Source organism: Patiria miniata, unplaced genomic scaffold (genome assembly GCF_015706575.1).
Source record: "Patiria miniata isolate m_02_andy unplaced genomic scaffold, ASM1570657v1 HiC_scaffold_10, whole genome shotgun sequence".
NCBI classification, from domain to species: Eukaryota; Metazoa; Echinodermata; class Asteroidea; order Valvatida; family Asterinidae; genus Patiria; species Patiria miniata.
In genome coordinates this window covers 8,824,312-8,840,836 of record NW_024037048.1, presented here as the reverse complement: position 1 = coordinate 8,840,836, position 16,525 = coordinate 8,824,312, and the positions used below count along the sequence as shown (strand labels likewise).

At 41.0% G+C, this 16,525-nt stretch overlaps 1 protein-coding gene across 1 annotated transcript in view; it reads right to left on the bottom strand.

Annotated features, from left to right (window-relative positions):
* Positions 1-16,525, bottom strand: part of LOC119737081 (leucine-rich repeat serine/threonine-protein kinase 1-like) — a 41,978-nt gene that overhangs the window by 19,786 nt on the left and 5,667 nt on the right. The window contains exons 2-11 of the mRNA XM_038211175.1: positions 16,130-16,308; positions 11,736-11,971; positions 10,178-10,253; positions 8,682-8,855; positions 7,696-7,841; positions 6,387-6,622; positions 5,195-5,343; positions 3,718-3,884; positions 2,978-3,264; positions 1,043-1,267 (exon numbers count right to left, since the gene is read on the bottom strand). Of these exons, the coding sequence (XP_038067103.1) occupies positions 1,043-1,267; positions 2,978-3,264; positions 3,718-3,884; positions 5,195-5,343; positions 6,387-6,622; positions 7,696-7,841; positions 8,682-8,855; positions 10,178-10,253; positions 11,736-11,971; positions 16,130-16,169 (1,736 nt within the window). The 5' untranslated portion in view covers positions 16,170-16,308. The remainder of the gene's footprint in view (positions 1-1,042; positions 1,268-2,977; positions 3,265-3,717; positions 3,885-5,194; positions 5,344-6,386; positions 6,623-7,695; positions 7,842-8,681; positions 8,856-10,177; positions 10,254-11,735; positions 11,972-16,129; positions 16,309-16,525) is intronic.

The window sequence follows — 16,525 nt, the reverse complement described above, 5'->3', positions numbered from 1 at the left end:
CCGGAACAATGATTTTTTTTTCTGAAAAAGCAGTCAACTTTGACACATAAATGAAGTATGTCTTAAAAGAGCGTGTTATTCAACTCATTTGTAAAAAGAATTACTGAAATTGATCGATGCTATCAGTAGTTATTCATATTTTACTAAAAGAACCTATTTTTATAGCTGTCCATGGAATGCCATTGGAAGCTATTGAGCAGAGTGAGAATTACAGATTACACACAGGCATTCAAATACAAATGAGATTTCAATCATTTTACTGTCAGATTTTGTTTTGAATATGAGGAACAAGTCCACTCTTTTTATTCTGAGATATTGATGGCGATTTTTGTCTGTTTTCCTTTGCAAGTTTTTGTTCATTCATGGAGGTGGGAAAACGTCCATGTTTCATGGTATTTAATGGTTATTCATCAGTTCGTTAGAACAGTAAATGATCAGTGGTGGACAGCTGAAGTTTGTGATCTTATTATTAAAATAGACATAACTTGGGAATAGAGTATGCAAATTACGTGAAATTTTCAAAATACTAATCAATAACATGTATATTAGGCCAAAAAAAAAAAAGTCTCCGGTTTCTGGTATGCGCGTGCGTCGCCGTGGCCATGCGTGTCGGCAAAATGAAAAAGTTTTTTTTTAATAAAAGGTGATGTCTCAAAACTGCCAAACTCACTGGTTTGACTGGAATCCTGCTGCTACACAATTTTAACGTGTTTTGAGATGGGGTTATGGTCGAGAATAAGCTTTATGTGGCCTCTCTGGACTCCCATATATTTGCACGAAGTTTAGTCGGGCACCATTTGCAGTCATCAGCCGACATTTGAAGCAAAAAAGACGGGGAAAAAAAAAAAAAAAGCCGCGTCGCCGCACCACTTTTTGGGCAAGCTCCATACCAGAAACCGGAGACTTTTTTTTTTGGCCTTATCCCTGTTATTTTATGAAAAGGAGTGAGCCATACATTTTTTAAAAACATTTTTTTGTAATTCGGTACATTCATCACATTTTTTCGTTTAGAAATCGTAATTTTTTGAGTTTATTCACTCACCCGCTGAGGTCTAGTTTCTGAAGGTAACTCAGATTGGAGAGGCTCGGAGGGACATCCCGTAGACGATTATTCTTGAGGTCAAGGGTCATCAGACAATCACTGAAGCATTCTGGGAAGACAATGGTAGTTGCTGAGTCGCTACCGGCACTAGAGGAATCGGAGTAGAACGTCGTCGAGGACACGCCGCTGTCTCGTTTGAAGTTCAACTTGGCAGACAGGTTGGAACTGTAAGGACGTCAAATGTAAAGTAACAAATAATCTGAAGGATTAGTCATGTTAGTATACACTTAAAGGGAATATACATAATTTGCTTTTGCTGTAATTTTCAGAAATGGATGGAATTGGGGGGTTGGAAATATATAGCAAATATAGTTACACTGACTTTTTTGAGGTTTTGGGTTCGAAAATGCTATAAAAACCAAGGAAAAACGATCCTTTTCCTGTAGTCTGGTTCCCTGACTCCATATAAGAAGAAACAGAGCAGTTTACATACATTGGGGAATTGTAATGTCAGGGAACCAGTCTAGCTGGCTCGTACCCGTTCAGAGGTGTGTAATCGATTGCAAACAAGTGCGATGGTCAATTGGGGCCAGTGTTTGAAAAAAAGCTAGTTGTTTCCAACGCTGATCGGCCGATCAGCGTTGGAAATTGATACAAAAATACCACTTTTCTTGAAAATGACAGTATACCGGGTGCCATGATTTTACAGGATGCTTTACACTGTCATTCACTAACAGTCCAGCAAGGTATTTCAAAATGATTTGGTAGTTTTATTTTTTGACGTTTGCAAATGTTGTATTTTCCCTTTAATGCAACATTGAAAATCGTATTAACTTCACAAATGTGAGCTGGAACTGGGCAAAGGTCATAGTGGAGAAAAATGAAAAAAAAAAAATGAACAAGGTGATTTTTTGTTTCGAATTTCAGATTTATTGATATTTGTAATGACCTCTGCCCAAGGAGGTTATGTTTTCATCAGCTTCGTTAGTTTGTTGGTTGGTTGGTTGGTTTGACTGTTAACAAGATAACTCAAAAACTTATGGACGGATTTGCATACAATTCTTTTTAGGGGTGGTCCTTGGTACAAGTACAAATCGATTAGATTTTGGAAGTGATCCGGATCTGGGTCTGGATCCAGGATTTCTTTTAAGGATTCTTCACCATTTATGCGAGTATTTCTTTTGGGTGTACTGACAATATGGCGGGGAATTGTTTAGCCTTGGCGTAGGTTTGCGCTCTCTGAGTGCTTTCTAGTCTTGATATTTCTACTACAAAAACTCTAAAAGTTGTAAAAAGTGTACAAATTGTGAAATAAAAATGTTTGTTTTTTCACGAAAAATAACTGGCATGTTTCATTTCATGTTACAAAACTCAAAACTTTTCAGGCCTTTTTCTCAGTATTTTACATTTTTGGCAAGATTCTGAGATTTAGACATTTTGGATAATTTGTAGAAAATAACGACAGCAGCAAATCCACAATGAATTTTCTCCTCAATACATTACTCAGAATGTGTGATTTTGAGTATATTTTTGGTACTCTACTAACATTTTCGTGAGTTCTCTTTTTCAAAAATTTACTGTTATTCTCTTAATTGAACTTTATTTTGAAATATTAAATAATACTTTTTTCAGAAAATCTGCTTGATTTGGGGTGGTTCTGGCTGAAAAATTGATTTATTTTTTACGCGTGAAGCAGTTTTTGACCCGATCCTGAACGGTTTAAACCTTAGAACTACGAAAAGTCGGGTATTCAAAATTAAAAGAGTTTAAATTTCAAAGAATAAAAATCGTAGTATCCCTTCAATCAAGGTAAACTATTAAACCCATTTCACTCAATTCGTGGATTGGTCGAGCCGAACGCCGACTGAATAATGTTCGCGATTCCGGAACTAGGAAAACAACTATACAAAAATTTTGTTCTTTAAATTGACCAACCTCTTCCTCTTAGGGCTAGCAGGTGCTGTATTCTCCACAAAAACAAGTCGATTGCACGACAAAATCAAGTCCCTAAGACTGTAGATGCTCCAGGATTCAGGGTCAGGCAGTTTACTGATATGATTGTTGGTCAGCTTGAGACAGTTCAGAGCCGTCAGTTGACAGATAGTCCACGGAATCTCCGGAAGCATGTTGTAACTGAAGTCCAGGTTTGTGAGAGATCGACTCCAGTATCCGTGCATGTCCGGGACGTCCGTGATAAAGTTGTGCGCCGCGTTAAAAGTTGCCTGCCGAAGCAAAGTTTTGAAAAGTTTAACAAACAGACTCTGGTATATGTTTTTAGAGCATTCACAATCTTGGTTGCAAATTTTCTGAGTGTGTTGCGTTCGTCACCCATTCGACGACGGCATTTTTGTGGCTCATCCGTGACAACTACCACAGAAACACGCTCACGGATTGCATCTATCTTGGATTCAAGGGCGGATCCTGGAGGGGGGGAACCTCCCCCAAAACAAACCCAATTTTGTTAAGTGACGTCACAATAAAGGCAGGCACTGTGTACACCACCATCTTTTCCTCAAAAAAATTGGTTAAAGTGGTCAGAAATTGCCTCAGATCGCACCACAGAGCATCTTGAATCCAAATTTTTTGGGGGGGGGGGGGACAATAAACGAGCACCGAAGCCCACGCTGTAATTTTAATCCAAAACAAGTTCCAATTTTGTACTTTTGAATTCTTACCAGTGGGCAGTCCCATGGCGCGGGAAGTTTATTCAGTCGATTGTGAGATACGTTGAGTTTCTTCAAATTCTTTGCGGCGTTGATGTACTGAGGAATGCGTAATATAGAATTGCTCGATACATTCAATGACATCAGGTTGCTACATTTCCAGACTTTTTCATCCTCCGCTGAAAAAAAAAAATGAAATATGGACGAGTTACCAGAAGTAAATCTCTGTAAAAAAATTAACTCAAAAAAATGTTGCAACCTGACGCCACTTCCGCGGTTTTGTACAAAGTCTATGGAGAGTCAAGAATTTTTTAACAATATTTCCTAACAAAATTGGAAATGTTTCTCAGTCTCAGATTGATGTCTTGTCATCATTTTTGCAATGAATGACCTTCATTGAGATGATATATGAAGAAAAAAGTGGCGTCAGGTTGCAACATTTTTTCCAATTAGCTATTAGGATTAAGGGCCATGCAATGTAATATTTGAATGCAATACTTGAAAATGAACCTTTGTATCCCATTTAACCTTATATTCACTGTGTTCTTCAGAAAAATTTGCTTCATGGGCCCTTAAAGCCTCTATGATCAAAACAAATACCAGAAATACAAGATATGTCAAATAAAAATGAACAAATATGAAATATGAAAAAAGGGGAATGCACACTAATACACGAACAGTTTAGCCAGCAGTAATAGACAGAACGGAAGAATTCCTAGGATCCGATAATTTCTTACACATTTTCTAGCGTCACTTCCAAGACACAACTGGATACGGAGACCGATTCAAACTAATGCCTAGAAACAAGAATTTTATTGGGATATCAAAAAATTTAAGAAAAACTAATTTTAGCAACAATATTTTTATAAACAATACCTGTGAACGCAACCTCGTTTCCATGGGTACGATCGTGCTGCGCCATGTTGTTTCCCATCATGGCTTGCCCGATCCTAACCCCTGAATTTGTCTCATTTAAATGTGTCAAAATATGACACATTTAAATTAGGACTGCATTCGATGTGTATAACACGCGACGCCATCTTTAAAATGTTGAAAGTTGTGTTTTTGAAGAATCAATCCTTTCAAACATAAGGTTTCGACGTCGCGTTATTTAGCAAGGATTTGTTTTTGTTGTAAATGTGTGCACCTCTTTCGTCCCTTTACAACCGAAGATACAGGTTTTTTTGGGCCAAAAAACAAGGCTGCCATATTCCATATTGTACAGGTATCGCGCAGTTTTGAAGAAAAAAGTATTCGTACGTGACGTGACGTGACGTGCAAAGCACGCGAGTGCATTATGGGCGCGCCCGGTGTGCATTCTTCGAAATGCGCGCGCAGTACGCTGTGAATAGCCAATCAGCGTCATTTACGTATATTACGGCCAGGGGTTAGTGAAGGAACACGCACGCGCCCATGGAGTCGAGGCTGCTGTGAATGTTTTCTTTTAATGTTGAGATGTCATTATTTTTTTGAGAGTATTTTGACTGACCTGGTAAGACTAATTCCGATGGGAACCGTTTGTGGTTTAGGCTGGTGATTTTGTTGTGAGACAGATCCAAGGTCTCAAGTACAGGATGCATGAAAATCTCCAGGACAGGGAACTGCAGAATGTTGTGAGAAACCTTCAGATTCGTCAATCTAGTAAACAAAAACACAAATCTAATTTCAGTGTGCTGTGGAAATCTTATGATGGTTTATGATCGGCATGTTAGTGTTTAAATTCAGTATGGTAGATGGATCACAAGTCCATTACAAGTCCATCACAAGTCATCACAAGTCAATCACAAGTCAATCATAAGTCCATCACAAGTCATCACAAGTCCATCACAAGTCAATCACAAGTCCATCACAAGTCATCACAAGTCAATCACAAGTCAATCATAAGTCCATCACAAGTCATCACAAGTCCATCACAAGTCAATCACAAGTCCATCACAAGTCATCACAAGTCATCACAAGTTATCACAAGTCCATCACAAGTCCATCATAAGTCATCACAAGTCATCACAAGTCATCACAAGTCCATCACAAGTCATCACAAGTCCGTCACAAGTCCGTCACAAGTCCATCACAAGTCCATCACAAGTCCATCACATGTCCATCACAAGTCCATCACAAATCAAACACAAGTCATCACAAGTCATCACAAGTCATCACAAGTCCATCACAAGTCCATCACAAGTCCATCACAACTCCTTCACAAGTCCATCACAAGTCCATCACAAGTCCATCACAAGTCATCACAAGTCCATCACAAGTCCATCACAAGTCCATCACAAGTCCATCACAACTCCTTCACAAGTCCATCACAAGTCCATCACAAGTCCATCACAAGTCATCACAAGTCATCACAAGTCATCACAAGTCCATCACAAGTCCATCACAAGTCCATCACAACTCCTTCACAAGTCCATCACAAGTCCATCACAAGTCCATCACAAGTCATCACAAGTCCATCACAAGTCCATCACATGTCCATCGCAAGTCATCACAAGTCAATCACAAGTCATCACAAGTCGTCACAAGTCCATCACATGTCAATCACATGTCAATCACAAGTCCATCACAAGTCCATCACAAGTCTATTCACTAGCCCAGTCTAATCACAAATTACAGTGGAACTATAAGGAATGCCTTTGTAAGAGCTTTATTTTGTCTATAAAATAACATTTAATTTTTACCTTGTTTCTTTCAGCACCTCTAACGTCTCCGGGCCTGGTAGCTCAGCCAGATTATTATGGGATACATCCAAGGATTCCAAACATGGCAGTTCCCATAGCAACACCGCTGGGATTGAACTGAGTGCATTGTGGGATAGGTTGATTCTGACTAACGTTCGTTTAAGATCAGGGTTCCTTGTCAGCCAAGCTGCGTCAAAATAATGAAGATGACGACCGCTCCATTTTGCATCGCATCTCTAAAAAAGAAAATTTAAAGATTGTCTTTAAAAGTAGAGTAGATCATTATACAAATATTGAGTGGCTCAGCGTGGAATGGGAGGAATATTATCGCGAGGTGAAATCTGGACTTATCCATTTCACGAGGCAAAGCCGAGTGAACTGGAAAAGTCCAGATTTTACCGAGAGATAATATTCCTCCCATTTCACAATTTAAAGCCACTCAATATTTGTTTTATATAACTGACATATAGATCCTTGTCATTTGATATATTTGAACCTTTTTTTTTTCAATACAAAACTGAAGGAAAATCTATTTCTCTCTTCCAAACCACCCCATCACGAAAATGTTTGAACCTAACGCTGTAGCGCTGGCTCTTTGGAACAATACGCACTATGCGCAACGCTGAACGCGCACACCAGCATGCATTTGCACACAAATACCGCGTCTTGATCCTAACTGTTGAATAGTATTTCCCATTCCCCATGGGCGGATAGTACTTTTTGAGCCGCGGCGTGAATGGGAGCAGTAACGAATGTCATGTGATGTGAGTTCCACCAATCAAATGACTAGGATCTGTATGTCAGTTATATAATTGGAGCTATCCAAAATGTAACTGACAAATTTTTTTTTGAAAGCCTTACTTGGTTTAAAGATAGTAATGGCAATAAACTCCCTGTGAAATTATTCTTTGTGGCATGCTGTCATTTTGACAAAAACAATAAAAGGCCATGTTTCAAATGAAGCGTTTTTTGACATTTCTAGTAGAATTTGCTTTATAATTCTGAAAATCCGTGAATGGGTGCACGCAAGCGTTGACACGATGCACAAGCGTGCGGTTGCTATTACTCGTTGGTTCAGTGCGTAACATCGCGTAGCTGCAATCGGCTGAATGAGAACGTGTCCCGGATGCTGATTTTGGGTGCAATTCAAAACACGACTCGCCAACTGTTGAATTAAATTGAAATCCTGGAGTATTGTTTTGTCGGAATTTACAGCCGTCACTGAGCTAAAACTTCATGTGTGACTAGGCCTTAAGCAAAACTAAAGACATGCAACAAATAGAACTTAAAAAGATGATGTTTGACGAACCTCATTTTCTTGTGTCTCATCCGTTTCCTTCTCACACCACATCTGAAGAATAGGATTAAACTTCAAACCGGTTCTTAAAGCAGTCTCTCTTGTGATAACTGTCACTTGCGTCTCAAGAAGATGAATGGCCAGGCCATAGTGCTCCCCTGTATAGAAAAGAAATCTTAATCTGTTTTGTGTTATACGAACAGGAGTCAGGTTGGCGTAGCGGTACTTTCCTCGCCTTCCACCGCTGTGACCCGGGTTCGAATCCCGCCTGGGCCAACATGTGGATTGGGTTTTCAGTCCCTACCTGATTCCGTGGGTTTTTCCCCCGAATATTCTGCTGGAGTTTTCCTCCCACCTCTAAAACTGTAATTTCTTCTCATTGTCTTCTCTCTACAGATTTCTTCAGGATTGTGAGTTAGTGCCTAGGGCGCTTTTGAGGAACCCTTGGTTTCAGTACCAGAAATGATTAATAGTAATAATAATCTCACTGAATGCTATAATAGGGCGACTTTGCCTTAGACTTGTGCACAATCCTAAAATGTCACCTAACCTAAGTTTACCTAATTGTCCTGCCTCCACGAATTTCAGTGTAGGTATGTTTTAGACCATGAGGAATCGATCTAGATGGTTTGCAACATTAAATTCCTTCTCCTAAGAGTATTATTAACAAACGAGCGACACCAATTTATCAACCCAATAAGGCCTGTCTCCCTCTTATAGCAAAAATAAGCAAAAATTTGTCGTTGGTATATAGTATTCAGTAGTTTAAATGGTATCGTTACTCCTGTTCAGCAGGCTTATAGTTCCCTTCTCAACTTCCTAGCAAGCATTTCTGTTTGCGCCAAGCCCAATGGAACACATTTTTGGGCTTGGGAGTAGGAATGACTTAGCACCCCCATCCAAAAAGTTGTGGGTGTTGCAGCACCCCAGCAACCCCCGTTACCGCGGGCTTGTTTGCGTCGTTTCGGAAAAGCCAATCCCAAACCAATGTGAATTACCTCTACAGGCAGCGATGAGCGGATCGTTGGTTCCAACAAAATCGTCCTTGCAGATTGCTTCCCCGTTCTTCATCGCTTTCAGTTTGGTCAGCCAGAACTCAGTGATGTCCTGGTGTCCAGCGAAGCACGCTATGGCCAGCAGATCCTTTACGATGTCCCTGTCTTCAATGAGCTCTGAGAAATGAGCGACAAAGGGGAGATTTTTAAACCGAGTCTTTCAAAACTGGGACAGTTCATGATGTTGAACATATTTTCGTTTTCCAAATGGCATTCTTGATCCTGCTAATAATGACGGGAATACAGAATTTTATCAAAAACACCTTTATCTTGTAAATTTCAGCACCCGATTTCATGAAACTCGTCGCAACTTACGCTGCATCGTAGCACTGCGACACGTCGTATCCCTACGATGCGTCGCAGCTGCGACACGTCCTGCGATCCATTTTACAAAACACGTCGTACGTGCAATGCATCACAGGTGTATTTATCGCACAACTCGGTGACTGTTTTATGTACAGTAAATAGTTGTCTGATATTCAACAAAGAGTCGTCACATCTCCTCTTGAAAAGTTTTAAAACGTAAAACAAAATGGCGGACATGCAATATTAAAGGAAAACAAGCTCTCAGTGGACTGTATAGCTACTTTGAAATTTCAACTGCAATATTCCAGGTTAATTCATAATTATTCAATGCATTTTCTAGTTACAACTTTACACACATTGTCTCGGTATTATAGTCTCGTTTATGTATTATTTTTGGCATAGAACTGGCTAAGAAAAGGACTCTTCTTATTTTGCGATGACCACTGGACACGTCGTAACTTGCGACGTGTTTTAAGCCGTTGTCAAGGAACTTACAATGCATTCAACACATTGCAAATTTTGTGAAATGGATCAATCAATTCCATATTCACAAAGCAAGATTCTACACGGAATCTGTCCATCTGTTTTGAATTAAAAATGAAAAAGGGTTCTCACAGCCACTGACAATATGCCTGTTTCGGACAGGGTCTTACAAGGTGCTGCGGCACATATTGCAGCCACTGCCAGAAACACCGGGGCAAACCCCTTCTCTTAGCGATAAGTGATACTGGGTTCTTTAACGTGCATTACACAGCACACAGGACCTACGGCTTTACATCCCATCCAAAGGACGAAGCAATAATGGTAAAGTGTCTTGCTCAAGAGCACAAGCACCATGTTCCCACGGTCAGGATTCGAACCCATGTACCACGGCACACGAGTCGAACACCGCAACCACTGGACCACAGCACCCCATGAAAGATTTTCGCTGTCGCGGCCACCATATTTGTCCGTTCCTTGAAATGAACAATGCATGCGAGACGTACTTCCACCACTGACTCTGCTCCATGAGGAAGGTCTGTGGTGGCTGACCCAGGTGAGCCCCGAGAACGAAGTCAGAACTAACCGAACGGCACGGGCAACCCAAGTCGACCCAGTGAGCTAATCCAATGCACCAACGACTAAATACCTACTTGGTTCCCACTCGATCAATTTCTTGATCATGTCAAGTCTGCCATGTCTGCTGGCCACTTCTAGTGCTGTTCCTTCCTGCAATTAACGACACAGAAAGTGATATATGGCTGCACCTGAATGACACGGCTATGACTAGCAGTAATACGCAGGTCTATGAGAAGCGGTCATAGCCGCTTCCATAAATGCAGCTTTGTGGCTTTTAAAGCTATAGTCCATCATTTGCAGCCATACGAAAAGTAACTGGCGTAATTATTGTTGAAAAACATACTTGGTTGAAAGATAGTAAGGGGACTAAACTCCCTGTGAAATTAATCTTTCTGGCAAGTTGTCATTTTGAAGCAATCAATGAAAGAAGGCCTTTCCAACGGTTCGTCTTAAGATGCATCGTAGGAAAATTTAGTAGTTCGTTTTGTTATTCGGCAAAGCGCGCGCAAGCATTGGCATGACGCACACGCGTGCGTGGTTGCTATAATTCGTCGGATCAGTGCCCAACATCGCGTATAGCTGCAATCGGCTCAGTGGGAACGCGTCTCGGACGCTGAATTCAGGCCCAATTCAAAAGATGATTCAGCAACTTTTGATTTAAAATTGAGATCCTAGAATGCTGTTTTTCTTGGAATATACAGCTGACATGGCTGAAGCTGAGCTGAAACTTCATCAGGTTAGTTGTTCAGTATCCTTCATTAGATTTTGAACACTTTTGTTGCTTCAAACGAACAAAATGCACAAATTATAAATGATGGACTATATCTTTAAAAAATATTCTCAAGTTATGGTCATCTGAATGATATCTGAAAGAAACTTTTAAGATTTTGAAGAAACTAACGATTTTTTCTCTAATACTTGTAGTTGTACTAATTACAATTCCCTAAAGGCAATACATGTATTTAATGTGCGTATAAACACAAGAGGGCGCCCTTTAGCCTAACAGTCAGGGTCAGGCACTATCAAACATCACTATCAGAATTCACGGACATAAAATTATGCAAATAAGCCAACTGGCGAACAGCGCCCCCTCATATTACGTGACGTCTCACTGTTTTATAGAAACCAATGCATCGATAAGGGGTTCCCTCGGTTTCCAAGCTTCTCATTGGTTAAAAACGGTCACATGACATATTACGACATCATTTTCCAATTCTCTATAATCAATACCACATATTCCTTCTGAATGCTTCGAAATTGGTTACTTCTGTACCGCGTTATCGGCATTTTGCTCGGCACATACTCAAAGGATTTTCATTCTTTTTTGCAAAATTGCCGTATTTTGGCGAGCATTATGTTCGTCTTTCTTCGACTGGTGTACTTTTTAGGAATTTATTCATAAAATGAAACATTTTGTGGGTGAAGTTGAAAGTCTCAGGTACTATCGTAAAATATAAGTGAATGAATGCACATTCACATGCACATCTGCACGGACAATGCTCATTAATAATTTTCAATAACGAATTTGCCCCAAGTAGTCGGCTGTGCCAATGCGCGTGCTCACAACGCGATCGAAGTATGATTCACCGTCATGGGCGATGTTTGTATTGTTAGGAAGGGACTGCAACTGACCTTTTCCGTGCGAAGGCTAGGGTCGGCCCCATAAGAAAGCAACATCAGTACGGCATCGATTTTCGCATACTGACAAGCAACTTGGAGGAATGGATACGGAAAGCTGTGTCGGTTCTCATTTCCCTCTGTGAACCGGAAGAGATGCCTCCTGGCATCTTCTGAGAAGGTCTGAAGGAAGCGGGCCACTTCTGAAGTTGGTTTTTGTCTGAGGTTGTCCAAAAGTGCCTCAGCTAGAACTGGAAATGCGGACAACAAGCAGTTAGGTAATATACAACATTTGCAAACATCAAAAAAGAAAACTACCCAATTATTATGAAATACCATACTGGACATCTTTTATCGTAACATGTACGGTAAAAGATATTACTGTATACTCAGTGAATTCCCTGCCCCAAAGTCGCGGCAACGACACTCAGGAGTTCAGAAGTTTTCTTTCAACTATAACTTAGGAGGCAAACTCTTCACACTGCGCTATACCTTACAGCATTATAAATGGCAGGACCAGTTTTTGAATGAAGTTTTGCCTGTAGCACTTTCAAAATCTAGGATATGAAAGCCCAATTCATAAGCTTTCTTTTAGTACAAGAATCATTCAAATCACTCATGTACTTTTTAAGTTACGGAATTTTGAACACAAACACCGTTTTAAGATTCTGCCTATGGATGACACAAACAAAGCAAGTGTTCTTTCCGCAAAACGAAAACAATTCTCATAGGGACGTGAATTGTTTACGTTTTGCTGATCCGTGGACAGAACTTTAAAACGGCGTTTGCATTCAAAGTTTCGAAACTTGAAAAGTACATTAGTGATTTGAAGGATTCGTGTACTAAAAGAAAGCTCATTGATTGACCTTTCATATCCTTTCATTTGGGTATCATTTTTTTTTTACTCACTCTGTACATCAAAGTGATGTATCACGCAATACGCATTTCCAAATATGGTCTAATTTAATACAAAAGGTCACGCGTATGCAAACTAGGCACAGAAAACTTTTAGCCAATGAAAAGTGTCCACATCGCGTGGGGACGCTGTGTTCTCTGTTGGAACCGCACGAGAGCCACTCTGTCACAGACATCCAAAGACTGCAGAGCATATTAATTTCTCTGCGATTATTTTTCAAACCGCCACCCAGTTAGCTCCACTCTCATTCATTATTTTTTCATGTTGGTATGGGTTCCGTGCGCCAACTAAAGAGGGCGCGTTTTTACCACTTTTGAAAGCACGGTGGGCAAGACTCACAGCGTGCGCGTACTGTACTGTACTGGTTCGCGCGCGAAGTACGCACAACTTCCTGAATGTACCAAAGCAATAGCCACAGCGACTTCACGTGAGTGTTAGGCCTCATCGGCGCATGAAAACATTCAAAGTTAACTTGCGATGGTCTCCCAGACTTATCTCCGCCCAAAGAACTTTGGATCATTTGAAATACGCAGTGGATGGACCGGGAACCAGTCTAGGTCTCGCCCAACTCTCCTTTTCTGGCCGTTGAAGGAATACTTGTGCACGGAGCCATGTATGTACTAGTAGGAGCCATGCAGTTTAGCAGTTTTCATTCAAGCAGCTAGCTTTCACAGCATTACCTTGGTGATGTTTCAGCAGTTTTTCAACTGTCTTGCGGTGTTGAAAAACACGTTTTGAACCTATGTTTCGGGTCTGGTGTGCCCATGTTTTGGGCCTGGTGTGCCCATGTTTCAGGTCTGGTGTGCCCATGTTTTGGGCCTGGTGTGCCCATGTTTCGGGTCCGGTGTGCCCATGTTTTGGGTCTGGTGTGCCCATGTTTCAGGTCAGGTGTGCCCATGTTTCGGGTTTGGGGTGCCCATGTTTCGGGTCAGGTGTGCCCATGTTTTGGGTCTGGTGTGCCCATGTTTCGGGTCTGGTGTGCCCATATTTCGGGTCAGGTGTGCCCATGTTTCGGGTCTGGTGTGCCCATGTTTCTGGTCAGGTGTGCCCATGTTTTGGGTCTGGTGTCCCCATGTTTCGGGTCTGGTGTGCCCATGTTTTGGGTCTGGTGTGCCCATGTTTCGGGTCTGGTGTGCCCATGTTTCGGGTCTGGTGTGCCCATATTTCGGGTCTGGTGTGCCCATGCTTTGGGTCTGGTGTGCCCATGTTTCGGGTCAGGTGTGCCCATGTTTCGGGTCTGGTGTGCCCATGTTTCGGGTCTGGTGTGCCCATGTTTCGGGTCTGGTGTGCCCATGTTTTGGCTCTGGTGTGCCCATGTTTCGGGTCAGGTGTGCCAATGTTTCAGGTCTGGTGTGCCCATGTTTCGGGTCTGGTGTACCCATGTTTCGGGTCTGGTGAGACCATGTTTCGGGTCTGGTGTGCCCATGTTTCTGGTCAGGTGTGCCCATGTTTCGGGTTTGGGGTGCCCATGTTTCGGGTCAGGTGTGCCAATGTTTCGGGTCTGGTGTGCCCATGTTTCGGGTCTGGTGCGCCCATGTTTCTGGTCAGGTGTGCCCATGTTTCGGGTTTTGGGTGCCCATGTTTCGGGTCTGGTGTGCCCATGTTTCGGGTCTGGTGTGCCCATGTGTTACATGTGTTTGGTCTGGTGTGCCCACTCATTTTGACTGTACATAATCCACGTCATTATAGTACTGAAACAGATTGCCATTACGATGTCCGGAAATAAACTGTTAATTAGCTGTGGCATACAATGTAAGTCCCAAAACAGAAAAATTAGTTTTTTGCGTGTTTCTTGTTTGAGTCCGAGTATAAAAGAATAATAGTCTCAAGCATCCTGTGAAATCATGGCACCTGGTGTGCTGTCATTTTCAAGAAAAGTGTAATTTTAGTACCAATTTCCAATGATGGTCGACCAACCATCGTTGGAAAAAACTGACTTTTTTCAAATACTGCCCCCAATTTACCAAATTGAGTTAGTCAGCATTTTGTTTGCAATTGGTTATACATCCATGAATGGGTGCAAGCCAGCTAGTCTGGTTCCCTGACCTTACAATTCCCAGACGTTCATAAATTGCTCTGTTTCATCTAAAGTAGGGTCAGGGAACCAGACTACAAGAACAGCATGTTTTTCTTGGTTTTCCAGCATACAAATCTGCACTGATCTGTTTTCCAGAATACAAAACTTTACACAGATCAGTGCAACAATGTTCACTTTAAAATACTTACCTCCAAATTCATCCATATCTAAAAAAAAAAATTGAGCAAAAGCAAAGGTTGTATAAAAGACTGAGAATTTTATTGATGTTGTTTTAAAGTTTGTTTTCAGTAAATCTATTTTTTCATTTCTTTTTCATTGTTTCAGAGTATATGTGAGGCGGTCTGGCAAAAATGAGACAGAACTGGGCAGAGATTGAAATTAGAATTGGCAGTTATTAATAATAATGATAAAGAGCATTTATGATGCGCCAAATCCATCTTGATTAGATGCTCAAGGCGCAGAGAACAAATAAAAAGGCAAAATATATTAGGAAAGAGCACGAAATGCTCTTTACAATACTGTTTGTTGCACTTCAATCGGACATTCCGTTGACAAGTTATGACCGTTTAAAAACTTCGTATTTATCGACAAGTCAAAAAAGTAAAACACTGAGAAAGAAGCCTCTAAATTTGAGTTTTATAGTCATGAAAATGAAAGATGCAATTGTTTCTCTTTAACCAGTCTGTGCCGGGATTATTTTTACCGGATTAATTTTGATTTTCGAAAAAAGGCAAAATATAGCAGCCAACTTCTGATATACAGCCAAACGCCACAAATACTGATTCGCAAGAGTCATTTCAACAGTATTTGTACGATATTTCTTGCCGAAACCTCATATTTTTCAAAACTCTGGGGTGTGCAACGGAGCGTAAATTGTACAACAATAGGCCGTGCACAACGGCCAATTCAAGATCAACACACGGTCGGCCTCCACAGACTTCACGGACTTTGTGTGTGTCTACGAAAGGCACGAGGGATTAGCCTGTTTAGACATCGCCCGGAGGCAAGTCGAGGCAATATTGACGTTTAAACCCATCAGCTGTGCCTGTGTATAAAAACAGCCAGTGCATGATAACATGGCCTCCGAAGCTAGCTGGCTAAAAATGCTTTTATTCCATGATTTTTTTACACTCTTTCTTCAAAATACATGTAGTACACATATCAAAGGTTACAAATATCAAAATGAGAATAAAAAAAATCTCCCCAATTCATTTTTTGGGGGCATTTTTTCCACTACAGCCTGTGTCCAGTCCCCTCTTTTGCCAGGCCTCACAAATTTAAGATATACAGATTTTAAATATTTCTTCAATTGCAAGTAATTTCATCAAGACTTGAAATGAGAAAAACTGACCTCGTGCTTCACCCCAACCCACTAAATAATTTTTCGGCTGTGACTTCTCATGCTGACTACCCTTTCCATGCATAGCCATTGTTGTCTGTATAATTGTTAGGTACCTTCAGTCATGTCTGTGCTAAATCCATCGTCTGTAGCCATTACTACTGGTGGCACACAGCATACGGCATCTCAAGAACTCAGCATATATCTCAGCCTCGTCACCACAGCAGACATGACTGAATCATCACTGCACTGCTATCAAACACTCTCCGTTCTGTGTTGACTCCAGGGGTCGAAGCTGACGAACAAAGGAAGTAGATTGTTAGGAAGAACTCAATTAATTAGGCCACAAAGGAAGAGATAGCACATCGGGTTTTTGTTTAAAGGCAGAGTAGACCATTTGCAGCATTCCAAAAAGGAACTGATATTATTGTTGAAAAGCTTACTTGGTTTAAAGATAGTAATGGCACTAACTCCCTGTAAAATTATTCCTTCTGGCATGCTGTTATTTTGAA